Here is a 26,387-nt window from a genome sequence, read left to right as displayed (position 1 = left end):
TACCTGGCGCATGGTAGGTGTCAGTGAATCTTGTTGTCTTAGAATCTGCTCAGATTTTAGCTGAATAAAACCACCCACAAAAGTGCAGTGCAAAAGAGGTGCCTTTATTGAACCCTTACAGGCCAAAATATACTTTTGAAATGTAAATTACTTCATTTTCTGTGGTATTGCTCTTTGCAAACATACACAACTCTTACATAGAAAAATACGAGAGACTTTACTCTAGTTTCACGTTGCAAAAATATCAGTTGAAGTGTTAAGGCACATAGGTTACCATAGAATGGCCACAGTTTGAAGGGTTTTTACAACAACAAAAAAGGACATTTTGGTTTGTCAGTTAGGAAGAGGTCATACAAAGTGAACAAAGACATTGCATTAGCATAATGTGACATAATAAAACCAGGAGAATTAAACAAAACAATTAGGTACCAGTTACTACTGAATATGATTAAACACATTAAGCTACTCAAGATGTAAAATGACGTAATGAGGTATATGAAATCGGATAGCGGACAAGTGAACATATTGTGGAATAAAATTGGACTTTTCCCTACAGATTGCTGATTATTTTAGTCCTACCTGAACAAAGTGTTCTGTGTGGAATGGAATCACATATCCAAGTGATAATCAGGAAGGCCTACACGTACATCTAACAAATTGTGATGTTAATGAAGTGAACCGACATGAGAAATATAATAATGGTAAAAGGGTTTCACTGTCTATGGTTAGATGGTTCCCCCCCCCCCCCCCAAATAATCCATGTGTTGATGTTTGAATGGAATGCATTAGCTACACATTGCATCAACGGCAGGCGGAAGTATTGCTTAGAAAGTTTATCAGATCCATTCCATGAGAAGTGAAAAAAAGTGAACACAAATCAAATAAGTTGCAACTTCAGCCCTTCCTTGGAGAACATTTCCTTTGTGAATCTTTACTGTGGTTTGCCGCCAAACTTGAAAGAATAATGAAATATAAGCAAATCAACTTGGAGACCTTTGTCAAAATGACATTTTATATATGTAAAAGAAAAATCATGGCCATCAGTGATTGAGCTGTGAATGACGTTCAAGTTAGTGGCATTCTCTCTCAAACCCAGACGGTTTACAAATACTCAGGTGACAGCGGTGATCTTCCATTGTGAATTGGGAATCATGAAATTTGGTCCCAAGACAAGATCACATTGACAGAAGAAAAACAACATCGAGGCTACTGTAATAGAATAGATGGAACTAACTTGCTCTTCGACAATGTACTTTAAATTAGCATCAACATCTATACTGTTTACTAAATACAACGCCCAGACATTTTCACTATATACTCCGAGGGTACAAAACATTAGGAACACCTGCTCTTTCCATGACAGACTGACCAGTTGAAAGACATTATCCCTTATTGTCACCTGTTAATTGCACTTCAAATCAGTGTAGATGCAGGGAAGACAGGTTAACAAAGGCGTTTTAAGCCTAGAGACAATTGAGACATGGATAGTGTATGTTTGCCATTCAGAGGGTGAATGTGCAACACCAAATATTTAAATGCCTTGAAAAACAGGGTATTGTAGTAGGTGTCAGGCACACTGGTTTGAGCGTGTCAAGAACTGCAACGCTGCTGGGTTTTTCACGCTCAACAGTTTCCCGTGTGTATCAAGAATGGTCCACCACCCAAAGGACATCCAGCTAACTTGACAACTGTGGGAAGCATTGGGGTCAACATGGGCCAGCATCCCAGTGGAATGCTTTCGACACCATGTAGAGTCCATGCCCTGACAAATTGAGGCTGTTCTGAGGGCAAAAGAGGGTGCAACTCAATATTAAGAAGGTGTTGCTAATGTTTTTTTTACACTGTGTATATAATCTGTCTGTTTTGCTACAATTCTACTGTCTAAATGCTAACAGATGCAGAATTTTGGGAAATTAAGCTTGTAATTGACACAAATCAAAAAGACAAAATGGGATAAAGTTTATATAAAGAAAACTTTTAAGATTAGTCACTTTATACATAAGAATCTTCAATAATTTCACTTTGCAACCAAATAAATAATCCCAGCATCAGAGAAACAGTGTTGATTGCAACCCGAGTTGCCATCGACCAGGAAGAGAGCTGGCTAAAGCTGTGTTATTGACGTCATAAGTTACTGTCCAACTGACCGTTACGATCCCGTCCCACGGTCTCCTGTGACAACATAATGGAAACGTTGTTCCTTCACCAGTCATCCCACTGGGCAAGCAATGTAGAATAGCTGCACTGTCCAGCCGTATGCATAAACGTGTCCTCATGAGAGGAGGTTCTTGTAGTCATTTTTTATTAGCTGGGGCACAAACGTGTGAGTAACAAACGTGTGAGAGGAACTTTAGGTTACACAGTAGGCACCTGGACACTGCGGCAGCCTCGCATCCAAACTATAGGAAATGTCAAAAGGAGTCATTGAGAGGGTAGAGCTTTGGTCTCAATTTCAACCTAAACTGTCCCATTTAAGGCGTCAAACTACTATCATCTCACGACAGGAGGAACTGAACTCCAACATGATATCCAAGTTAAATAAGGGATGAAAAGAAAAGCATTGGCTTGTTTGGGGGTGGGGGGGTCTGACTGCACGGCCCGTGTGCTGCTAAGTCTCCTCATCCCAGAGACAGAGCTGTTTGTGGGGGACATAGTAGGTGAATTGGTAGCCTTTGCTGCAGCTCTTGATGCCGCACTTGTAGGGGCTGCCTTTGCCTGTGGTGTCGCGGTTGCGGCAGTACTTGAGCAGGCAGGGGTACCACTCCAGACGCAGGCTGAAGCTGCAGGAGCAGGGCTGCCACAGGTCTCTCGTAGAGCGGCACGACAGCAGGACCGGGACCACGTCCACCGACTGGGGCAGGATCTCAAACATGGAGCCCTCCACTCCTACAGGTGCAGCAAGCAACAATTAGTCAATGCACTAATTAAGGTAGCCTGGTCCCAGATTTGTTTGTGCGGTCTTGCCAACACCCACTGTGACAATAGGAATTGGCAAGACGGCACAAACAGATCTGGGACTAGGCTAGTAATAAAGGAGCTTTTTCATGCAAAAGAGTGCTGCTATCTCTATTCAATCACAGATGGTTCACCGTGCACTGCACTGACCATTAGGCTACATTTTTTACAGTACAGTAGTACATTATCTACGACTAGACACGGTTGACTTCATATAAACTAAAAGACAGGGCTCTTCAGTCAGCTCTCGTTAAAAAAAAACTATCACAAAAAGTAATTGCCTAATGTTGAGCCATGTATACACTGATATAGAGCAAGAGAGCAATAGGGGCAAAACAGACTGGGAGAGAGGGAGAGGGAGAGAGTTTGACTTTACAGTCTATTGCGTAATCTTTTTTTACATGGTCAAATACTAATAGTGTTGTTGAAGTAGAACTGGGCTAGTTTGGTAGTGTACATATAGAGCTAAAATGTATTGGATGAATTTAAGTTGGAGCGAGTGTGTGATTAAGGTCTAGACCAAGGATGGGCACTGAATTCCATAGTGTGTGCAGGCTTTTATTCCAGCTCAGCACTCCAGTCAAATCATACTTCACCGAGGGAGGGGCCGACCTCTCCAAATGAAAAAGAGAAGCTGGGAGGACAAAAATGAAAAGGTCATCTGCATCTTTTATTCCACGTCCACACAAAGGTGGACTAATGTGTACCTTGTCTTGAGAAAGGCCACTAGGCCAAAACATTGACTGTGAAAAGATACAGATCCCCAGTGGTGGAAAAAAGTACACAATTGTCATACTTGAATAAAACTAAAGATACCTTAATAGAAAATGACTCAAGTCACCCGTTAAATACTACTTGAGTAAAAGTCTAAAAAGTGTCTGGTTTTAAATATAGTTAAGTATCAAATGTCAATGTAATTGCTAAAATATACTTAAAAGTATCAAAAGTAGAAGTATAAATAATTTCAAATTCCTTATATTAAGCAAACCAGACAGCACCATTTTTAGTTTTTATTTATTTACGGATAGCCACTCCAACACTCAGACATAATTTACAAACAAAGCATTTGTGTTTAGTGAGTCCACCTGATCAGAGGCAGTAGAGATGACCAGGGGTGTTCTCTTGATAAGTGTTGAATTGGACACTTTCTGACCTGCTAAGCATTCAAAATGTAATGAGTACTTTTGGGTCTAGGGAGAAAGTACATTATTTTCTTCAGGAATGTAGTGAAGTAAAAGTAGTCCAAAATATAAAGTCAAATACATACCCCAAAAAACTACTTAAGTAGTACTTTAAAATATTTTTACACCACTGCAGATAACTTTATTATTTTCGCCTAACAAGACTCCTAATTAATTTTTTAAAACTTCACATCAGGATAGGCAACCGAATTAATATATGTGTGTTATATTAAACAGAGGGAGTAAAATGTTGGCAAACAATAAACATTTCAGAACAACTACGACTGAAATAAAAAATACTAGTTGAATAAGACATGGGAGAGATGACGAATTTTGGCAAAGAGATTGATTTGTAGACTAATATAAAATCAGTAGCGGATTTAGGTATGGGCGACATGGGCAGCCGCCATCTTGCAGGGGGCGCCCCCAGGTGCTGAAGGGGGGGGGGGGGGGGGGTTGCCATACAAGCTAGAACCGCCACATACACTTGAAACAAATAGCCAAACCGAAAACTGCAGACAAAAATGCTTTCTGCTACTAAGATCAGTGAAATGTAGGCTAAACTGACAACGGAGTGAGGAGCAGAAGTCTCAACTAGCAGGCAAGTCGCAGCAATGAAGAACGCGAAGGGGGGGTTATGGCAGGGGGAAATTTTTCGGCACAACAGCGGCACCTGATATCACCTTTCCTACGGGTACAGCCGTGCCGCTCAGGGAAGGTACACAGTAAACGCCACTGTTAACTCTAACAAGCTGCGTGTTACAATAAGCCTGCTACGCTGTACACCCGTCATGGCCCAAACACCACAAAGCAAGCTAAACAACTATGCCCAAACTGTGGTAAGACAGTAAGGAAGAATTCAAAAGCGGTGGCTTGTGACATTTGTTTGTTCACAAAGTGTGGAGCCATCAACCCCTTGTCATATGATGAAGCTGTAAAGTCTCAAAGTAACATTTGGCTTGTTTGCAATGTATGCTGTTTAAATGCGGTGCCAAACATTGGGATGCTGGACACAAGCAGGGATGATGAGTGTAATCTAAATGAGATGGTCGATGTACCAGCAGTGGGCACAGAAAATTACATGTTTGACTCTTTCAACCGGAGAGGACTTAATTTTATCCATGTGAACGCACAGAGCCTGCCGCCGAAATTAGAGGAACTAAAATTCCTTGCTTCTGACACACAGGCTGCAGCAGTTACTGTGACATCGTCCTCAATTGACCCATCCAACCATGAGGTTGAACTACCGTGTTATAGCGTTCATAGAATTGACCCAAAACCGAAATGGTGGCAGCGTGTGTGTTTTTACTAGGAATGATGTGCATTTTAACCCTCGTTCAGATCTGAAAACGGATTGTCTTGAGTTTGCATGGGAAGATATACTTCTTCCTAAACGTCGTCCTGTACTTGTTGGTGTCTGCTATCGGCCTCCTAAGCAGAATCATTTCTATGATTTACTTGAATCGAATTGCTGTGATCAATGTATTTGCTGATAGAGAATGTATTCTGCTTGGCGATTTTAATACAAATGTGCAGTTATCACCTAAGTACACTAGTAAATGCCCTGTATAACTTTAAAATCAGTTATTTGGACTAGAACTGATTGGTGAGCCAACCCCGGGTGTGTATTGACAGTAAATCAACTTTGGATGTGATTATTGTATCAGATCAAGAGAACGTCTGTCAGTCAGGAGTCTTAGATGGTTTTAGTGATCATATGGTAACCTACTGTACACGTAAGACATCCAAAATGCTACTAGAGCCAGGTAATAAATACATGAAGGTACGGTCTATGAAACAATACTCAAAAAAACATTATGTAGAGGTCCTTGGAATTTTGGATTGGTCTCATGTACTAAATTGTGATGTTGATCAAGCTTGGTATCTTTTTAAATGATCTGTTTGGCTCCGATGAAACACATTCGAATCAAAACAGCGGTCAGGGAAATGGATCACTTCCGAGATCTTAGACCTCATAAGGAAGAGATCGCTACCTGGCCAGATTCAGAAGGACAAATCTACAACAAGATGATGGTTATATTAACTGTAGAAACCAGGCAAGATACAAAATGGATAAGACCAAATCCCAACACTATATAGATTCCGTTAATGACACCTTACATCAGCATCGTAAACTGTGGAACATTTTAAAGAACATTGGCTCAAAAACAGCTCATTCCACTGATACTTGCCATATCCACATTAAGCAGGAAAGTGAGAAGGGGGAACTATACAGGTAGGGTCATGTTAGACTTGCAGAAAGCTTTTGGCACTGTGGACCATAATATTCTCCTGATGAAACTGAAATGCATGGGTCTAAATTATGTAGCAGTGAATTGTAATGTAATGTTGATATTCTGTCAGGCCACAGGGATCAATTTTAGGGCCTCTTATATACACGTTGATGATATGCCAGATACAGTAAAGTGCAAACTCTTAAATGCTGATGATTCCGCCATACTGGTATCAGGGAAGGATACAGTTTACATAGAGGAGACCCTGAGTTTTAAGGAACTGCATTTTGTTAGAGATTGGTTGCTTGACAACAAATTGTCACTATATTTGGTAAAAACTGAATCGATTTTGTTTGGAACAAAACGGAGATTGCTTAGGGCTGACAAGATAACGGTAAACTGTGCAGGCAAGGAGAGCGAATCTAAAACAAGTATCTTATCTTTGTGTCCCTAGATGAATCCCTTTCTGGAGACCTGATTGCTGCTAAAAAAAAAACATTAAAAAAATATTTAAAAAATGGCAAACAAATTCCATTTATATCATTACTAGATATCTTAACATTAAAGTTAAACTGCTTGTCTCAACCTTGAATCTGTCATTTTTATTATGCCTGCTCTGATTGGTATAGTTTGCTATCAAAAAAGCTGAAAAAGAGAATGCAGGTCATGCAAAATAAGGTTATCAGGTATATGCTGAATGTCTCCCCACATAGGGTTACAGGAGTTCCGGGAGGTGGGCTTGATGCCTTGAGTCCAGAGTGGACCAACTTAAATCATATGCTTGACATCTTAAATGATCGTGCCCCAGGCTACATGAAAACCCACATTGATATGGTCTATAACCAACACAGTCACAATACCAGAGCCAGTGTTATGTCTTGTAAAATCCCAAGAGTAAACAGTACTGCGAGGAGCACGTTTTTCCATATAGGAATTTGTCTATGGAATAGCCTTCCCTTAGAGATCAAGCAAAGAAAAAGTTAAAATAGCAGGCAAAGTTTAATTTGGACAAGGTCGTAATAGTAAGGGAAACCACTCCACTGACCCTTGTGCCCCCTACTGCTGGTCAGGTGTATTTATTTGAAGGATCGGTATGATGTGCTATTAATAGATTGTTTTAAATGTGGTTGATTAAGGTTAGGGAGAAGTGCAGTGAATAGTGCAATTTTTTAGGATGTCAATATAAATGAATGCATTTATGGTTGTTTGTAATTTTTTCTTGTCTTTTAAATCATTATGTGTTAATGTTTTTACCATTGAGGACCACTTTGGAAATAAGCGTTTTAATTCATACTTTCAAGCGATATCCTCTGGGTCCACATTGTGCATTTTGTTGTACATGTCGGTTGCCCAAAATCAATTCAAATCTGTGACGATGTGCCCACATATTCATAATATTGACCTCTCTCCAGCCAATGTTTGACGTCCCTCTCCCGGGTGTAGATGGCCTCCCGGGCCTCGCTGCACATGTTGTGGATGTGGCTGCTGAGCTGCCACGCCTGGCTCAGGTTCACCGCCACGTTCATGGTCAGCTGGTCCAGGCCCCGCCTCTCCTCCGCCGTGCGAATGGATCGAGGGTTTTTCTGGCGGACCGCAGGACAAAGTCAGTCATGTCGCCAAGGTCACTTTATCAAAATGGGATAATGCTCATTCACTTCCCCCACACTCTCAGCATAGATACCCACTGGCCTTATTATTTGTTATTCCCTGTACCCTTCCTTTGGTGTTATCACTGATCTGACATAGCAGGAATAGGTGGAAGCTACATGGGAACCTCTTGCTAGCAAGTATCATGTTGTTAGATCAGTGATTACCTGAAGGAGAGGAAGGATACACTTTCAACACATGGCTAAATCCCCAATCTGGCCCTCAAACCATCATGGTCACCTAATAATCCCCAGTTTATAATTGGCTCATTCATCCCTCTCCTCTCCCCTGTAACTATTCCCCAGGTCGTTGCTGCAAATGAGAACGTGTTCTCAGTCAACTTACCTGGTAAAATAACGGTAAAATAAAAAAATAAAAAAAAATAAAACATTCAAAACAGGGCAACTCAGAATGTTACATTTCTCTGTACTACTAGTGCATATGTAGCAGAGGAGGTTTGGATCCACTCTCATGCGATGACTAAACTTGCCTGAGACCTGAATACTTCTGTTAGCTCCCTGAGCTAATGCCTTTAACCTCGGCAACTAACCGTCTTGAGGCACCCGAGGCCCGGGTTAGAACCCCGGTGGGCGACACATACCTGTCTGAGTCGGGCCATGGACTCGCTGGGGATGAACTCGTTGTGGTTGAGGCGCGAGATGAAGCACAGGGCCTGGTACTGGCTCTGGCCCCTCTCCAGCTCCCCAAGGATGAGCGCCCGGAAGATCTTCACATGCTGAAGGGGAGGGAAGGAGGGAGACCGATTGTGAGGCAGGGTAACTGCAACTGCATAGGATCTGGGTCGTGTTCATTATGCACCATATGGAAGAAAAAATTGAAACAGCAAGGGACTTCCTGGACTTGTCCAATAAGAAAGAAAGATTTTAATTCACCATTTAAAAAAAAAAAAAACGTTTTGCTAGGGTGTGCGCCATACTGTTTTGGACCAGTATAGTTGGCTTGAAACAAGGTTGGAATGCAAGTTAAGCAACTGAACCCTGAATCTGCACTGTTACACACTAAACCACAGAATGAGAGATTTGGAAATAAATTCACATTCAGTCTCCTTTCACTAGCACTGCTTATTTACACAGTCAAATCAGTGCCCAAAGAGTTCTTCTTAAACTACAACACCCATAACTTCAACAGGTGAATCATCTCGTTACACTCTTCATGTGAACAACGTTTAAAAAAAAATGAAGATGTTGGAAGGAAGGTTTTACCACGACTTTGTTGCTGTTGGCAACCGAACGAGAGATCTGGCTGTGGCCCCAAGGCCATAAAGAGAAGTTCCAGCCGAGGACAGCAAAGCCACAGACCTGTCTCCCCCATTCATCAGCTCTCCCTTCCCTGACGTCTCTCACACACAGACAGTCTGCGGAGAACCAGACAGCCCGCGGAGGGACTTCTCCAGGCACACTCAGGGTAATTACAGGGAAGCAGCACTGCTCCTATCCTCTGAAACCAACATCATAGGGGAGAAACCGAGGCAGAGAGCAGCAGAGGGGGGGTAGTACATGTGGAGGACATGGTAATGCAGCCAAGGCTTCTCCAACCCCAGCATTGTTTTATGGCAGGTGTTAAGACTGGGTGACATCTATATGTTACATTTAACATCCTGCTCTACAGTATGTTGGAGACCTACTGTGTGTGAATTTTAAAAAAGGTGAAAACGGAAGTGGGTTTTTTTGTACAAGAAAAATGTTTTTTGGCACTTTATTTTAAAACCATTTATGGCATTTTTGGGGTGGTTTCACTAACCCGGTAAAATGGCTATAATTTTTTTTTTTAAACAAATAAGATGACACCCTCTGTTCTATAAATACAACAGCACCAGTAGGATCATGAAATAGTCCTAACTTTGGGCTGCAACAGAAGCTCTGTGTCAAGTCACACTAGGTTGGCACCCTCCCAGTCCCAGGCCTAACTACCACAGCCACACCGTGCGCTTGAGAAAAGACAGACAATAGGTTACAGGATAAGTGAGAAAATCGTGCAACCAATGATGGGCGGTGTCAGAAAGTGGCTAAAAAGCAGTATACCTGCTCATATGATGACAGAACGCAAATAGGCCATGTCAAGAGCAAGGCACCATGCGAGACAGTATTAAAGCCTAAGCGATCAAAAGATAGATCCTACTTTAAAAAATCTGGCAAGTGGGTTGGTAATGTTTTTTTTATTTTTTTTATCAGTGCATTATGCAAATGCCTTGTCAGCAAAGGCAAATGTCTTTAGCAGCAGATGGTGACTGAGCACAAGCTACTGGCCACCTCAAATCAATTTGCATAGATAGTCGGCTCCAATTCACTCCCTACCATTTACCTCTGGCCCTAACCCTTTGACATTAGTACATCTGTAAGGTGGAAACAATATGATGGAAGCTTCACCCCTAGTCTGATTTAGTTATCCAGATTCACAAACAGCTAAGGTGCTAGGGCCAAAGAGCTAATCGATAGATAGGAGCTGTGTCCTAAATGGTATCCCGACCAGGGCCCACAGGGCACTATGTAGGGAATAGGGTGCCATTTGGGACGCACACAGGAATGCTAATTGGGAGTGTGTGTGTAACCCTTCCTGTTGGCCCACTCTACTTCCCTTGCACTTCAGAGACTGGCACTGGTTGTATCCACAGCTGCCCAAACCTAAAAGATTGACAATTAAAATGACAAAGAGAACTCAACTCGTTGACACATTTGTGTGATAGGATTGTAACAACTGTACAGCTTGTCATTTTTATTCAAGCATTTTCATGTTTAAATATGTCCCTAAACTGAAGTGTGTATTGTACACTAGTCAGGAGAATCTGTAATAAAAAATAAATACATTAAAAATCAGGGGCTTTGTTCTATCAGAACCAGTAAATGGGTTTCTGTGAACACATTTAAAAAGGGCAATCTGATTGATGTACCAATTTTTTAAATTAATGATTTATAGCCATTGATTATTGCAATATTACTTATGCCTCATGGAACCCCATCAGAGCCCAAAATATAAGATTAACTCCAATATTTGGAAAAAAAAAAAAAAAAAAAAAAATGATAAAATGATATATCATGTATGGTCCGTTTATGAATTTGAGTGGTTACATTTACATCCTTCAGCTTTTTACCAAAACAGTGACCACTTTTAATATTTGAACTACATATTTGTGCTTTAAATTAAAAATGTGCCAAGTGCCATGAGAAAACATGATAAAATAAGCCCATCTGCTATAAGCGGAAATATGACCACAAATTATATAGAATTATGCGTTTTACCCAACATTCAGCAACCTGACAAAATGAGTGTGTTGCATTGATATCCAAAATGAACAGACATGTCTTCTCGTTTGACATTCAGAAAATTGGCCTTTAATTTCCTAGGAGTCCAAGCCCATTTGTTATCTAATGTTTTAAAATGTCAGTGCACTGATTGGCACTTAGTTGGTGTAGAGGAGCAGAGGAGTTTCCCTGATGAGACTGGAGATTGACATAGCAAATGAACAGAAGTCAGACGCTGGATTTCACAACAGTGTTTTATGTGGCTCTGGATAGTTCAATCAGTCAGTTGGACATGCGGTTCCACACGATTGAAGCTATATGCGAGGAGTTTTCACCAATACTTACATTTAGGAAAATGACTGAAACACAAACCTTGCCACAAATTGAGAAACAAGTACACCAAAGATCTCACATATGGATTTGAAAATGAAGTGCGACATTAAAGACGATACGGTGCCACTTTTTCAGATGGTCTTCCTCCTGTAGAGCTCCTGAATGCCATCCACAAGATGCAGCTGCGGAGCATTTTTTGGAGAGGTGTCCATTGCACTGCGACTCTTCTGTACAATGCCTGTAACAGTTGCTGGAGGCGAACGGGCCTTCAGTAAGCTGAAACGTATACAAAAATAACTAAGATCTACAAATGTGCCAAGACAGGTTGAACAGCCTTGCCATCCTTTCAATTGAAAACCAGTTAGCTAGAAAATTAGTCATTATAAATGAGTTTGCTCACGAGAAGACTCGATGCTGGCAACGCCCCTGCTTACAGCTACAGCTTCAGTCCCATACAGCTCCAGCCCCCACCTTTGTCCCAGAGTTCATATCCTGCAATAGGCAGCGGACATCAAGATCCAGCGCAACCTCTTCAGAATCCAAATAGCTCAGGCATTGAGCAAATACTTACTCATCATTTCCATGGTGTAATTTTTCTGCCCACCTACGTTTTCCTTCCCCTTATGCCAAACTTTAGCACTGTAAATGGTGCGACGCAGATAAGACAAGCTGTATATTTTTATGACCCAAAGAAATGGTAACATTAATATGTAGTTATGGACCATCATAATTTTCGTAGCTCAATATCGTTTGGGAGACAACAACAGTGACAACCCAAAATAACCTCACAGGACAGGCAGGAAGATCCTGAATATAAACATAGCGAACTTAAATTTGAGATCGAGTTGGTTATCCCTTGAAGAGAAAAGACACATTAAAGTAAAAAAATAACACCATCAAAACAGGTCTTATCGATGAGGTCATCTACAATGTGTAGGAATGGCCATTTTCCCATCATCTGTTGCTTGATAGGTTTAAAAACACACTGGAGTTCAGGCCCCGTTGACATATCGAAAATTAGCCATTTCTGATAGAACGTATCTCTTAGTGTTGATTTTACAAGGTGGCTTGCTTTCCTTGTTGAGCTACAGTCCAAAAAGGGAATATAGATGGGCTAAACCAAGCAAAAACCATATCCATTGTCATAAAAATTACATTAAAAAGGTCTAGTGTTGTGGAGCATTTGATTGCGAAAAGTTCAAAAAGGTATTTGGCGTTACTGTGCCTGCCCTTTCCCCTCTTGCCTGTCTCCGACTGTGGGAACGACACAAGACCTTTTTATTATTAGCAGTGTTCAAAGCCCAACATCTGCCTGGCGACCCAGAGCAGAATAAAGACATCCGCTAGTGGACGAGGCCAGGAGGCAGTCCTCAGGGAGAGCAGCCCAGAGTAGAAGACAATGAGTATGGGAGAAAGGCTCTGTTCGTGCTGTGTAGCCAACAACCACAGCAGTGAGTTGGCTACAGCAACAAACAAAAAAAATATATGGGAACAGGCTCTGAAAACAGCAGGCTAAAAATCGCCAAAACAGCAAACTTGGCCTAGAGTGAACCACTAAATAACAATGTAGCCCTAATTATTTTGCCACACAAAAACAAGGCTACCAGCAGAAAGCAGCTCGTCTTAAGAGAAAGAAACTAGACACACTTCTTCCTCCACACCTCCCTCTTTAGTGTGCATGCTGACTGCCTGCTAAACGTAAAAGATATTCTGAGGAAATGCCCTGCAGGTCCTGTGTATTGACCCATTTGTTATCTGTGGAGCAGATCTTCCACACAGGGATCAATACATGGTGGGAGTTGGAGTCCATATCCTTCCCATATGACTCAGGACCTTACACAACTGCACTGGATGGATTCACTGGATGGCCCCTGTGGTCCAAGAGTTCTAACCTGTATGGCATCCATTCCTAAAACCACAACATTTCCTGGAAAAGGTGACACTGCTTGCCCGTTGAAAAAAAGGCTGACAAGTTTGTGCAAGTGACAAAGTGGGATGGCCTCAGTCAAGCATACGACCTGGTAAATGAGTCGACTTCAGACGCATTGCACACCGGACCCCGCTTCACGTTCACGAGGAAATGCTGAGAGAAATTTCACAGAATTCCCACACGAGCAACCGAATAACGTGTTAGCCACCCAGATAATAATGAAAAGTTGGAAACAAAAAAAGGTGCGATGGTAATTGTGCTGCAACGTGGGACCAAGTTATTGTTCAAGTTTCCAACTACTTGTCCAAGGTTACTGGGAGATATGCGATGGCTATGAAAGGATATAAAAAGGGATGGGTAGCCGCCAAACGGGTCAGAGATATATCGCAATGGGAGTCTGCTCATAAAGGCTAACCGCTGTGCTCGCTGCTCTTTACAAACAAGTGGGTGTGTGATAGAAATAAATCAATTCATCCCGAGAGTTGCTTACTGTTTGGGCGTATTCATAAATACATTTTCTTTGAAGAGAGAATATCTAGACACAAAACAGCCTGAGGGCTAAGGGAGTTGTGAAACACAATACATTTATGAACACAGATAAAAGACTTAAGAGAGAGCTAATGTTCTCGTTCACACGACCGTGGCATTGTTGGTACAGAGGCATAGTCAATTTAAAGTGATAGTGTGTCAGGTATATTCCCAACATCTGTTGCTCATCTCAACCAGAGTGTGTATGTGTGAGACAAATGAGCTGCAATTATAGTATCGGTCACACATACAATGCATTCAGACCCTCGTCTTTATCCACATTTTATTACGTTACAGCCTTATTCTAAAATGTATTAAATAGTTGCAAAGAAAAAGCCATATCTCAAACTGGCCAATAAAAAGAAAAGATTAAGATGGGCAAAAGAACACAGACACTGCACAGAGGAACTCTGCCTAGAAGGCCAGCATCCCGGAGTCGCCTCTTCACGTTGAGACTGGTGTTTTGCAGGTACTATTTAATGAAGCTGCCAGTTGAGGACTTGTGAGGCGTCTGTTTCTCAAACTAGACACTCTAATGTACTTGTCCTCTTGCTCAGTTGTGCACCGGGGCCTCCCACTCCTCTTTTTATTCTGGTTAGAGCCAGTTTGCGCTGTTCTGTGAAGGGAGTAGTACACAGCGTTGTATGAGATCTTCAGTTTCTTGGCAATTTCTCGCATGGAATAACCTTCATTTCTCAGAACAAGAATAGACCGATGAGTTTCAGAAGGTATTTGTTTCTGGCCATTTTGAGCCTGTAATCGAACCCACAAATGCTGATGCTCCAGATACTCAATTAGTCTAAAGGACAGTTTTATTGCTTCTTTAAAATCAGCACAACCGTTTTCAGCTGTGCTAACAATTGCAAAAGGGTTTTCTAATGAACAATTAGCCTTTTAAAATTATTAACTTGGAATAGCTAACAACGTGCCATTGGAACACAGGAGTGATGTGTTATGACGTGGCCCTTTTTGGGTATTCTCTCACATACACACTGTTATCTCAGGTCGTAAATTCCTGGAGACCCTCTCCGTGGGCCTTGCAGAAAGAGACTGAGAGAACAAACGATTTCACATGGTGAACTCCTAAAGGGACGGGTATGACAAGTGTGTTTCATTTAGTGACCTCAGAGAGGACAGGAAACACATGACTATCTCTGAATATGTACATTTCTCAAATATGGTGTTTGCATCTAATTCTTGTATAAAATGAATGAGTAAAAACGAAACTATTTGTGAAATGATGTAATATGATGTGAAACCTTTAATATGAAAGAATTGTTTCCCTTTAAAGTTAAGTCATTGGCCCGCCCCCGTGAGCACAGACATGATCTAGCGTCATGGAACAGCCCTTTTCTACTGTTACGAATAAAAACCCCTCCTGAAGAAATCCTCTTCAGACCACGCATACCTCGATGGACACCGACCGAGGGGGCACAGGTTGAGTTTAGACCACAAAAACCTCAGTTTAAGCTAAGGTTGTAATGGTTGTTGAATTCCTAACCATACCACATGGAGCATTGGCTACACGGCTGGACATGGTTAAACTCTGAGACTATCGATCCCGACAGAATAAGAGCAAATCTTAGATACTAATTACTAGTCTGCAGCTAGAAATTATATCAACATGGGATGCGAAGACCGACAACCGCCGAAACATCTATTCTATAAGAGCATTCCTGAATGGTATTCTGAAGTATCCATTCTAACCACAAAAGACTTCAGGGAAGCAGAGAGAGAGAGACGCTCGGATGAACTTTCCAACAGAAGGGACTGACGATTCCAACAAAGACCACGTTGACACACTGGGCGTAAATATATATATTGATTGCAATTATTCCCGAATGAGTGAGCGTTCAAGTGCAAAGGATTAGCATTTCAATTGATATAATTATCAACTGTGTAGTCAGTGTCTTTCCCGCCCTTCTCAGTCCACACCCACTTTCCTTTGTCCGCCAAGCCGTCATATCGGCTTAGTCCACTAGGGAACCTCCCCTATCGTTTCCTTCTAACCATAGCTGCTGTTTGTTTATGCATTTATGTGATTATTTAGTTAGTAAATAAATTATTAAGACAATTGATGTATGGATAATTCATAGTAAGGCCTGGGCTCGTGCAGATAACCAACAATTTACGACGTTTGGAATGAGACTGTCACGTTCCTGACCTGTTTTCTGTTAGTTTTCTGTGTTAGTTGGTCAGGACGTGAGTTTGGGTGGGCATTTCTATGTTTTCTGTTTCTATGTTGGTTTTGGGTTGCCTGGTATGGCTCTCAATTAGAGGCAGGTGTTTGACGTTTCCTCTGATTGAGAGTCATATTAAGGTAGGCTGTTCACAATGTTTGTTTGTGGGTGGTTGTCTCCTGTGTCTGTGTATATGTTTGCACCATACGGGACTGTTTGCGGTTTGTTCGTTTCATGTAGTCAGTTCCTGTTATTTGCGTTCTTCACGTTATATGTAAGTTCGTCGTTCAGGTCTGTCTACATCGTTTATTTTGTTTTGTTAGTTTAATCAAGTATAGTTCGTTTTCGTCTTTGTCTCTTTTGTTTATTTAATAAAGCATTATGTCATTTCACTACGCTGCGCCTTGGTTCCCTCAATACTCCTCCTTTTCGGTTGAAGAGGAGGAGGACCACCGTTACAGAGACTAATGTGAGGTAAAGAATAATTAATTAAAAGACAAATTGATCAGATATTAAAATATCTGAAGAGTTAAATTAGGAAAATCATAACTTTATAATCTGAAGATTTTCCTTGGTGCCCCGACTCCCTAGTTAATTACATTTACATGATTAGTTTAATCATATAATAATAATTACAGAGAATTGATTTGATAAAATAAGTATTCAAATTTAATGATGCCATAGACACGACAGATGATTGCTGATAATGGGCCGCTGCACGCCTATGTAGATATTCCATTAAATCAGCCGTTTCCAGCTGCAATAATATTTTACAACATTAACAATGTCTACACTGTATTTCTGATCAATTTGATGTTATTTAAAAATGGACAAAAGTGCTTTTCTTTCAAAAACAAGGACATTTTTAAGTGACCCCATACTTTTGAATGGTAGTGTAGGTACATGACGTAATGACTCCACGTAAAATTTTGCGCTACACATGCAACACAGCATTCCTAACCTAGCCCACAATGTCTGCTGTGTGGATCGAGCAGTCAACAAGTCGAGCAGTCATTCGAAAGAGTAAGAACATTTCAGCAAGAACTCAAAAGGCAAAATCCATTAACGCCAAGATAATGGAATTCGTTGCCCTTGACAATCAACCGTTCTCTGTTGTGGGTGATGTTGGCTTTCGCCGACTGATCGAGCACTGGTACACACTACAAAGTGTGCTATTTTTCAGATGTTGCCCTACCGGAGTTACACAGTAATAGCGTCACTGCTATTAGCGTCACGACTGACATTTGGACCAACGAAATCAGCCCCATGAGCATGCCAAGACTGATAGCACAGTGGGTCGTCAAGGATTTCGTACGGAGGAAAGTCGTATTGCATGCTCATGCTGGTTATCATACCGCTGCTGCCATTTCAATGGCACTTGAGAACATGTTTGAAACATGAACATACTAGCTAGCTCCAGTCGAACAACTGACTCGAGAAATAAGCTCATCAACTGCGCCTGCAACAGACGTGATACCCTCGGTCATGGCATTGAAACGCCTGCTCAACAAAACTGCCAACACAGGCTGTGAACAATCGAGTCGGTGGCATTCTCTCTTTACTGTGTCGCCACCATGCTCGATGCTATGTACAAGGGCCGCTACTTCGATGCAGACAAGAAACAGGTTTTACGTGAAATGTTACATACACAGCTGAACAATATGGAAACATGTGCACCGAGGAAGAAAGGCCACGGACAGAGAGCTGAAACTTCAATGCTTGACATGCATGATGAAATCCTGGATGAGAATGAAACGACTGAACAGCGAAACAGCACAGGAAGTAAGTGAAATAAATAGGTTTTGGTTATGTTTTACTGGTAATGGGGACATACATAACTCCAACAAAATAACTTTTTGGTCAGTGTGTGTAACCTTTATTTAACTAGACAAGTCCGTTAAGAACAAATTCTTATTTACAATGACGGCCTACCCCGGCCAAACCCGGACAATTGTGCGCCGCCCTATGGGTCTCCCAATCACGTCTGGATGTGATACAGCCTGGATTCGAACCAGGGTATACTTTAGTGTATATATATATATATATATATATATATATATACACTGCTCAAAAAAATAAAGGGAACGCTTAAACAACACAATGTAACTCCAAGTCAATCACACTTCTATGAAATCAAACTGTCCACTTAGGAAGCAACACTGATTGACAATAAATTTCACATGCTGTTGTGCAAATGGAATAGACAAAAGGTGGAAATTATAGGCAATTAGCAAGACACCCCCAAAAAAGGAGTGATTCTGCAGGTGGTGACCACAGACAACTTCTCAGTTCCTATGCTTCCTGGCTGATGTTTTGGTCACTTTTGAATGCTGGCGGTGCTCTCACTCTAGTGGTAGCATGAGACGGAGTCTACAACCCACACAAGTGGCTCAGGTAGTGCAGTTCATCCAGGATGGCACATCAATGCGAGCTGTGGCAAAAAGGTTTGCTGTGTCTGTCTGCGTAGTGTCCAGAGCATGGAGGCGCTACCAGGAGACAGGCCAGTACATCAGGAGACGTGGAGGAGACCGCTACCTCCGCCTTTGTGCAAGGAGGTGCACTGCCAGAGCCCTGCAAAATGACCTCCAGCAGGCCACAAATGTGCATGTGTCTGCTCAAACGGTCAGAAACAGACTCCATGAGGGTGGTATGAGGGCCCGACGTCCACAGGTGGGGGTTGTGCTTACAGCCCAGCACCGTGCAGGACGTTTGGCATTTGCCAGAGAACACCAAGATTGGCAAATTCGCCACTGGCGCCCTGTGCTCTTCACAGATGAAAGCAGGTTCACACTGAGCACATGAGCACATGTGACAGACGTGACAGAGTCTGGAGACGCCGTGGAGAATGTTCTGCTGCCTGCAACATCCTCCAGCATGACCGGTTTTGCGGTGGGTCAGTCATGGTGTGGGGTGGCATTTCTTTGTGGGGCCGCACAGCCCTCCATGTGCTCGCCAGAGGTAGCCTGACTGCCATTAGGTACCGAGATGAGATCCTCAGACCCCTTGTGAGACCATATGCTGACATATGCACATTTGTGGCCTGCTGGGGGTCATTTTGCAGGGCTCTGGCAGTGCACCTCCTTGCACAAAGGCGGAGGTAGCGGTCCTGCTTCTGGGTTGTTGCCCTCCTACGGCCTCCTCCACGTCTCCTGATGTACTGGCCTGTCTCCTGGTAGCGCCTCCATGCTCTGGACACTACGCTGACAGACACAGCAAACCTTTTTGCCACAGCTCGCATTGATGTGCCATCCTGGATGAACTGCACTACCTGAGCCACTTGTGTGGGTTGTAGACCAAAACATCAGCCAGGAAGCATAGGAAGTGGTCTGAGAAGTTGTCTGTGGTCACCACCTGCAGAATCACTCCTTTTTTGGGGGTGTCTTGCTAATTGCCTATAATTTCCACCTTTTGTCTATTCCATTTGCACAACAGCATGTGAAATTTATTGTCAATCAGTGTTGATTCCTGAGTGGACAGTTTGATTTCACAGAAGTGTGATTGACTTGGAGTTACATTGTGTTGTTTAAGTGTTCCCTTTATTTTTTTGAGCAGTGTATATATATATATATATATATATATATATTTATGAGTACATACCCCACCAGACAAGCCACTATGGTTTCGTTACGGTACCCAAACCAAAAATAGAGATTTAATGCATTGCTCAGTTATGTATAGAGCCATGTCATCATGGAATGGTTACTGAGGTTACTCAGGCAAAAAGCAAAGTTTAGCTTAAAAAAAACATATCGTATCCTCTTTCTAAAGATCTAATTTAACTGTACTGTAAATAATGTTATGTTCCCTTGTGTAAATAGCATGTTTGTTGTCTCCTGGTGTTTTCCCTATATACACTGAGGATACAAAAAAAATTAAGAATACCTGCTCTTTCCATGATAGACTGACCAGGTGAATCCAGGTGAAAGATATGATCCCTTATAGATGTCACCGTTACATCCACTTCAAATCAGTGTAGGTGAAGGGGAGGAGACAGGTAAAATAAGGATTTTTAAGTCTTGAGACATGGATTGCGTATGTGTGCCATTCAGAGGGCGAATGGGCAAGCTATTTAAGTGCCTTTCAATGGGGTATGATAGTAGGTGCCAGGTGCACCGGTTTGTGTCAAGAACTGCAACCCTGCTGGGTATTTCCACACTCAGTTTCCCCATGTCGAGAGTGGTCCACCACCCAAAGGCCATTCAGCCAACTTGACACAACTGTGGGAAGCATTGGAGTCAACATGGGCCAGCATGCCTGTGGAACGTTTTCAACACCTTATAGAGTCCATGCCCTGACAAATTAAAGCTGTTTGGGGGGGAAAGGCTATACAGTGCCATTTGGGACACAGCCAAGCTAGTTTTGTGGTTCACATTCAAACTGTTGGGAAAGACCACAAACATTCTCTCACTGATGAGTGTGTGCGGGCCTGGCCTGCATCATCGTGATCATTCCCAGATATTTCTTCCCCTCAAATGTTAGACATTCCCAGTTGATTGTCTTCAAAAAAGGACCGAAACGATTTTATTCCACCAGTGTCGTGGGCTGGAGGTTGTGCCCTGAAGTGAAACTCTGGGGAGGTTTCGCTTTTCATTCAAGGTAACATTACACTTGTTTTCACGAGAGGTCGACCGATTAAATCGGAATGGCCGATTAATTAGGGCCGATTTCAAGTTGTCATAACAATCGGAAATCGGTAAATTTGGACGCCGTTTTTTTACACCTTTATTTAACTAGGCAAGTCAGTTAAGAACACATTCTTATTTTCAATGACGGCCTAGGAACGGTGGGTTAACTGCCTTGTTCAGGGGCAGAACGACAGATGTTTACCTTGTCAGCTCAGGGATTCAATCTTGCAACCTTACGGTTACCTAGTCCAACGCTCTAACCACCTGCCTCACGAGGAGCCCGCCTGTTACGCAAATGCAGTAAGAAGCCAAGGTAAGTTGCTAGCTGGCATTAAACTTATCTTATAAAAAACAATCAATCAATCATAATCACTAGTTATAACTACACATGGTTGATGATATTACTAGTGTATCTAGCGTGTCCTGCGTTGCATATAATCGACGCAGTGCGCATTCGCAAAAAAGGAGTGTCGTTGCTCCAACGTGTACCTAACCATAAACATCAATGCCTTTCTTAAAATCAATACACAGAAGTATATATTTTTAAACCTGCATATTTAGCTAAAAGAAATCCAGGTTAGCAGGCAATATTAACCAGGTGAAATTGTGTCACTTCTCTTATGTTCATTGCACGCAGTCAGAGTATATGCAACAGTTTGTGCCGCCTGGCTCATTGCGAACTAATTTGCCAGAATTTTACGTAATTATGACATAACATTGAAGGTTGTGCAATGTAACAAGAATATTTAGACTTATGGATGCCACCCGTTAGATAAAATACGGAACGGTTCCGTATTTCACTGAAAGAATACACGTTTTGTTTGAGATGATAGGTCATTAATATGGTCGAATCCGGAAACTAAGGCTCGTATTTGTGTGTTATTATGTTATAATTAAGTCTATGAATTGATAGAGCAGTCTGACTGAGCGATGGTAGGCATTCATTCAAACAGCACTTGTGCGTTTTGCCAGCAGCTCTTCGCAATGCTTCAAGCATTGAGCTGTTTATGACTTCAAGCCTATCAACTCCCGAGCTTAGGCTGGTGTAACCGATGTTAAATGGCTAGCTAGTTAGCAGGTGCGCGCTAATAGCGTTTCAAACGTCACTCGCTCTGAGACTTGGAGTAGTTGTTCCCCTTGATCTGCATGGGTAACGCTGCTTCGAGGGTGGCTGTTGTCGATGTGTTCCTGGTTCGAGCCCAGGTAGCGGCGAGGAGAGGGATGGAGGCTATACTGTTACACTGGCAATACTAAAGTGCCTATAAGAACATCCAATAGTCAAAGGTATATGAAATACAAATCGTAGAGAGAGAAATAGTCCTATAATTCCTACAACCTAAAACTTCTTACCTGGGAATATTGAAGACTCATGTTAAAAGGAACCACCAGCTTTCATATGTTCTCATGTTCTGAGCAAGGAACTTAAACATTAGCTTTCTTACATGGCACATATTGCACTTTTACTTTCTTCTCCAACACTTTGTTTTTGCATTATTTAAAAACCAAATTGAACATGTTTCATTATTTATTTGAGGCTAAATTGAGTTTATTTATGTATTATATTAAGTTAAAATACGTGTTCATTCATTCAGTAATTGGAATTGTCATTATTACAAATAAATAAATACAAATAAATCAATTAAATAAAAATCGGCTGATTAATCTGTATCAGCTTTTTTTGGTCCTCCAATAATCAGTATCGGCGTTGAAAAATCATAATCGGTCGACCTCTAGTTTTCACATTAGGTCGTCTTAGACTAGAGACTTAAAAATACAAGAATTAGAATATGATGCCCTACTTCAGGGATCATCAACTAGATTCAGCCACGGGCCAATCTTTTTTTTGAGAGGATGGTCAGGGGGCCGGAACATAATTACAAATAATTTGTCAAATGCAAATTTGACCGCAAGAAGCCCAAACTTATATAATATTTAACTAAATCAATATTTCAAACCTTGCTCACATTTGTACACGATTACATACTGTTTCTCTCTATATTATGCATGGGGAATACTTTGGAACAGATTTCCAAAATTAAAATAACTTAGTGCTGATTTGCTGGTGTTTTTAACAGTCCAACACACACGTAATCATTATATATAAAAATAACACACCCGCGGGCCAAATTCGGTTGGGGTACCCTGCCCTACTTGTTTTAAAGTAATCAGTACCTTATCAGGTTGGCAAAAGCACTGTTCTGATGCTCTAGTTCTGTTATCGTAACTGCTACGCCTGGGTAATTCTGAATGTGCCACAACATTGGAGTTCAATGTAAAGCAGTGGTCTTTTGATTTTAGTATAGAGACTTTGGCAATTGCATCACCCTTTTTTAGTAAAAATGTATTTTTGGGAATCAGGGGATACATTTTGGAGTCAAGTGCTTGCTTGAACATTGTAAATGAAAATACACATTCCAGCTGTTTTCATGCAAATGGGGAATAAGAATTATCCATTCCTACAGATTGAGGTGTGGTTTGTTAGGTAGCCATATCATTTCGCCACACGTCCATGTAAAATTTTCAGCTCATCCCCCCTCTTCTTATCACGGAATGACTCATTCCGATTCTCATAGTTGTACTGATCCCATAGATTACAGTACTTCTGTTCTCACAACCCATGCCAACTCATGGGGATTTTGGCATGAGGCTATGACTGATAATAACAGCATCTACACACCTAGCTGGCTGGTCGCGTGAACAAAATCATGACAGCAACAAATCCATTCATATATATCTACTCTGTCCATTTACTGCTACCCATTGTTTAATATCCCGTTTAAGAGCTTTCCTTTCCAGATGCGGATCTGAGCAGTAAATTCTGCATGGCCGCTTGAAGTCAAAGTTGATCCAACTTCCCATAAATACTTGAGATAGAGAGTTAAATGAGAAGCACATGTAAACGGAATGGAGAGGCAGGCCTCCAAGTGGAACTGATCAAACAGAGAGGAAACCAAGAGGAAAGAGGCCTGTAGCTAATTTGGCTAAACAGGCTTCACCACCATGGTGTGATGTGCTCAGATGTGTCATCGCCGATTTGGCAACGCGCCGGCCTCTTTTAATCACAACATTTCCCCATTTGATTTGTGAACCATACCACAGATCAAAAAGGTCAGACATGCCCACTTAATCCTAGAAAATCTCCCCCCTTTCACTTCTTGCGAAGGCTGTTCGTTTCTGTGGGATTGCAACAATCACAGACGCATGCCTTTGGTCTGTGTCGGAGTGTAGTGCACAGTGACCAGAGGCACCCGGGGAACAGGCTGCATGTGTGCTGGTTCACATGTCACACTGAAGCAGTGAGTGTTTCTCAACCTCTGGCCCATGGACCAGCACCGGTCCTGGAGATATTGCTGACGGGTCCCTTATGGTTAGTGGACACTGGTTTAGTCGGTTATTTTGTGCTAGTTTTAATGTAGCCATTTGTTTAATGGAACTGGTCCTGCACGAAAGAAGGACCATAGCTTTCCGGTCCCTGGCACAACAAAGTTTGTGAACCACTGGAGTAGATGGATGCCCTTGCTCTCCGACTAGGCCCTTCGTGTTGATAGGACTGAGCAGGCTCAGAGTAAAAGACATGAGTTGTATTGCAAAAGAGTACGAATAGCATTCCTAAACCGATCCTTACAAGTGAGAGCCTAATTCAATATTCAGTTTGTTGTGCCACCTCACATTATCCACTCATGCATGCTGAGGAATTTACCAGCATGAGGAGAGGAGGGCCCATGGCCAGGGAGTCAACTCATCAGCACTGAAATGGCACAGGCTAGACTAACACGATTAGGCTATGGTGTACTGTTTTCTAAATTAGTTACATGGTGGTATAAGTCTTCATTCAACATCTGCATTACCGCTGATCAGGCTGGCAACATAGGTGGTCATTGGGCAATAACCCAACACAAAACAATGAAGGTGTGGGGCAAACCACATTTGGAGCCGCTCACCTGTTTGAAGTCAGCGACAAATGTTATGAGAGTTCCATCTTCCTGTTTGAACTCAAGTGTGATGGAGTCTTTTTCACTGTCTGCTTCTAGAACTTCCTCTGTGATTTGTCCATCAGCTAAACGAACACGAACTTTCAGCTCTGAACAAAGTCCGAACGTTGTTAAAAATATTAGTGCCCAGAGAAATGCATTTATTCGAGCTGAAACCGGTGGAACACAACTCCCAAACATTCCAGAAGACGCAGAACTGAACTTGACAGAGGAAAAATACTAAAGTCCAGGAGAAATCCAACCGTCTCTATTCAATATTAACATATAATTATTTAGTAGCATTTCAGTTTCAACAGGTAGCCCCTTTGCGATCTATTCCTTGTAAAAAAAAAGATATATATGAAATCCAACCAGTTGTTCGTCTTCCATGCTTTACGCTATAATTCATGCCGTGATTGATTTGATTTTATAAACATTAACGCGACTCGTGTAAATTGTCAAACGCATACAGTAGGTAAACCCACCTCGATCAAGAATTCAATCTCTGCTTTTCATTTCACAGCTACTTTGTACCAACTAAAAAAAACTTTGACCCGCACGACTTCAATGCATATCAGAATCATGCGCGAAGTAGTATCCCTCTCTCTCTCGATCGTAACACAGCACGTTGCTTCGTAATCGGCTTTCTGTTTTTATCCTCATATATTTTCTTTTTTTTCTCATTCAGTCCCGTCACTTCCTTCAGTATCCAAACTACAGCAGAGTATCCTACTTGCTTGGCCTCAAAACTTTCACGGACGGCGCTGTGAATTCAACGAGCGTTGCCGACTCTTAAAGGCACAGCACCCTCGAAATGTAGCACAAGGGCATGTGATGATTTGGTTGTGATCCAACAAGAAAATCCAAGCTTGCACAATAATTATAGCATATGGTATGGTATAGGCCACAAGAGAAGGTCAACTGAATATTTATAATACCGTTTTTGTTATTATGAAGCATTGTTGCCACTACTGCACAAGAAGATAAACCTACTGCAGTTGTTATAACAGTTTCTGTGAAAATGATTGTGTAAATATGATTATGGATTTTAATTCACCGAATCAAAATAGTCCGTATTCTTTTCTGAATTTATATATGGAGTTATATAAAAGTTGTGGCTAAAAACTTCTCATGATTTAAAAAAATACACAGAGGCATTGTTTTTATTTGTGCTTAAAAGCTATCTTTTTTTTTTTAAATTCATTTAACTAGGCAAGTCCGTTAAGAATTTTTATTTTATTTAAAAGGATGACCTACCAGGGAACAGTGGGTTAACTGCCTTGTTCAGGAGCAGAACGACAGATTTTTACCTCGTCAGCTCAGGGATTCAATCCAGAACCTTTCGGTTCCTGGCCCAACACTGTAAACACTAGGCTACCTGCCGCCCCAAAGTCATCCTCTATCTAACCCAATGTCATCCATTATTTATGAGACCATTGAATTATAGCTTGTGAACTTCAGATAATTACTAGTTGTGTCAAGCCACATGGAGTATTCACTGATTTCCTTGTTGGAAAAAGTCAAACCTCTTTCCTACTCACTC

The 26,387-nt window shown here is 41.7% G+C and overlaps 1 protein-coding gene across 1 annotated transcript; it reads right to left on the bottom strand.

Annotated features, from left to right (window-relative positions):
• Window positions 1–83: 83 nt before the first annotated feature.
• On the bottom strand, window positions 84–25,589 carry oafa (OAF homolog a (Drosophila)). Its single transcript, XM_071356573.1, has 4 exons — window positions 24,815–25,589; window positions 8,619–8,753; window positions 7,773–7,953; window positions 84–2,886 (listed from the first exon to the last, which is right to left on the bottom strand). The coding sequence occupies exons 1-4, from the start codon at window positions 25,043–25,045 to the stop codon at window positions 2,609–2,611; spliced, it is 825 nt and encodes a 274-aa protein (XP_071212674.1). The 5' UTR covers window positions 25,046–25,589; the 3' UTR covers window positions 84–2,608.
• Window positions 25,590–26,387: the final 798 nt, after the last annotated feature.

The sequence above is a fragment of the Salvelinus alpinus genome, chromosome 21, assembly GCF_045679555.1.
Source record: "Salvelinus alpinus chromosome 21, SLU_Salpinus.1, whole genome shotgun sequence".
NCBI lineage: Eukaryota > Metazoa > Chordata > Actinopteri > Salmoniformes > Salmonidae > Salvelinus > Salvelinus alpinus.
The sequence above is the reverse complement of the archived record's forward strand: the minus strand, read 5'-3'. Positions and strand labels throughout refer to the sequence as shown.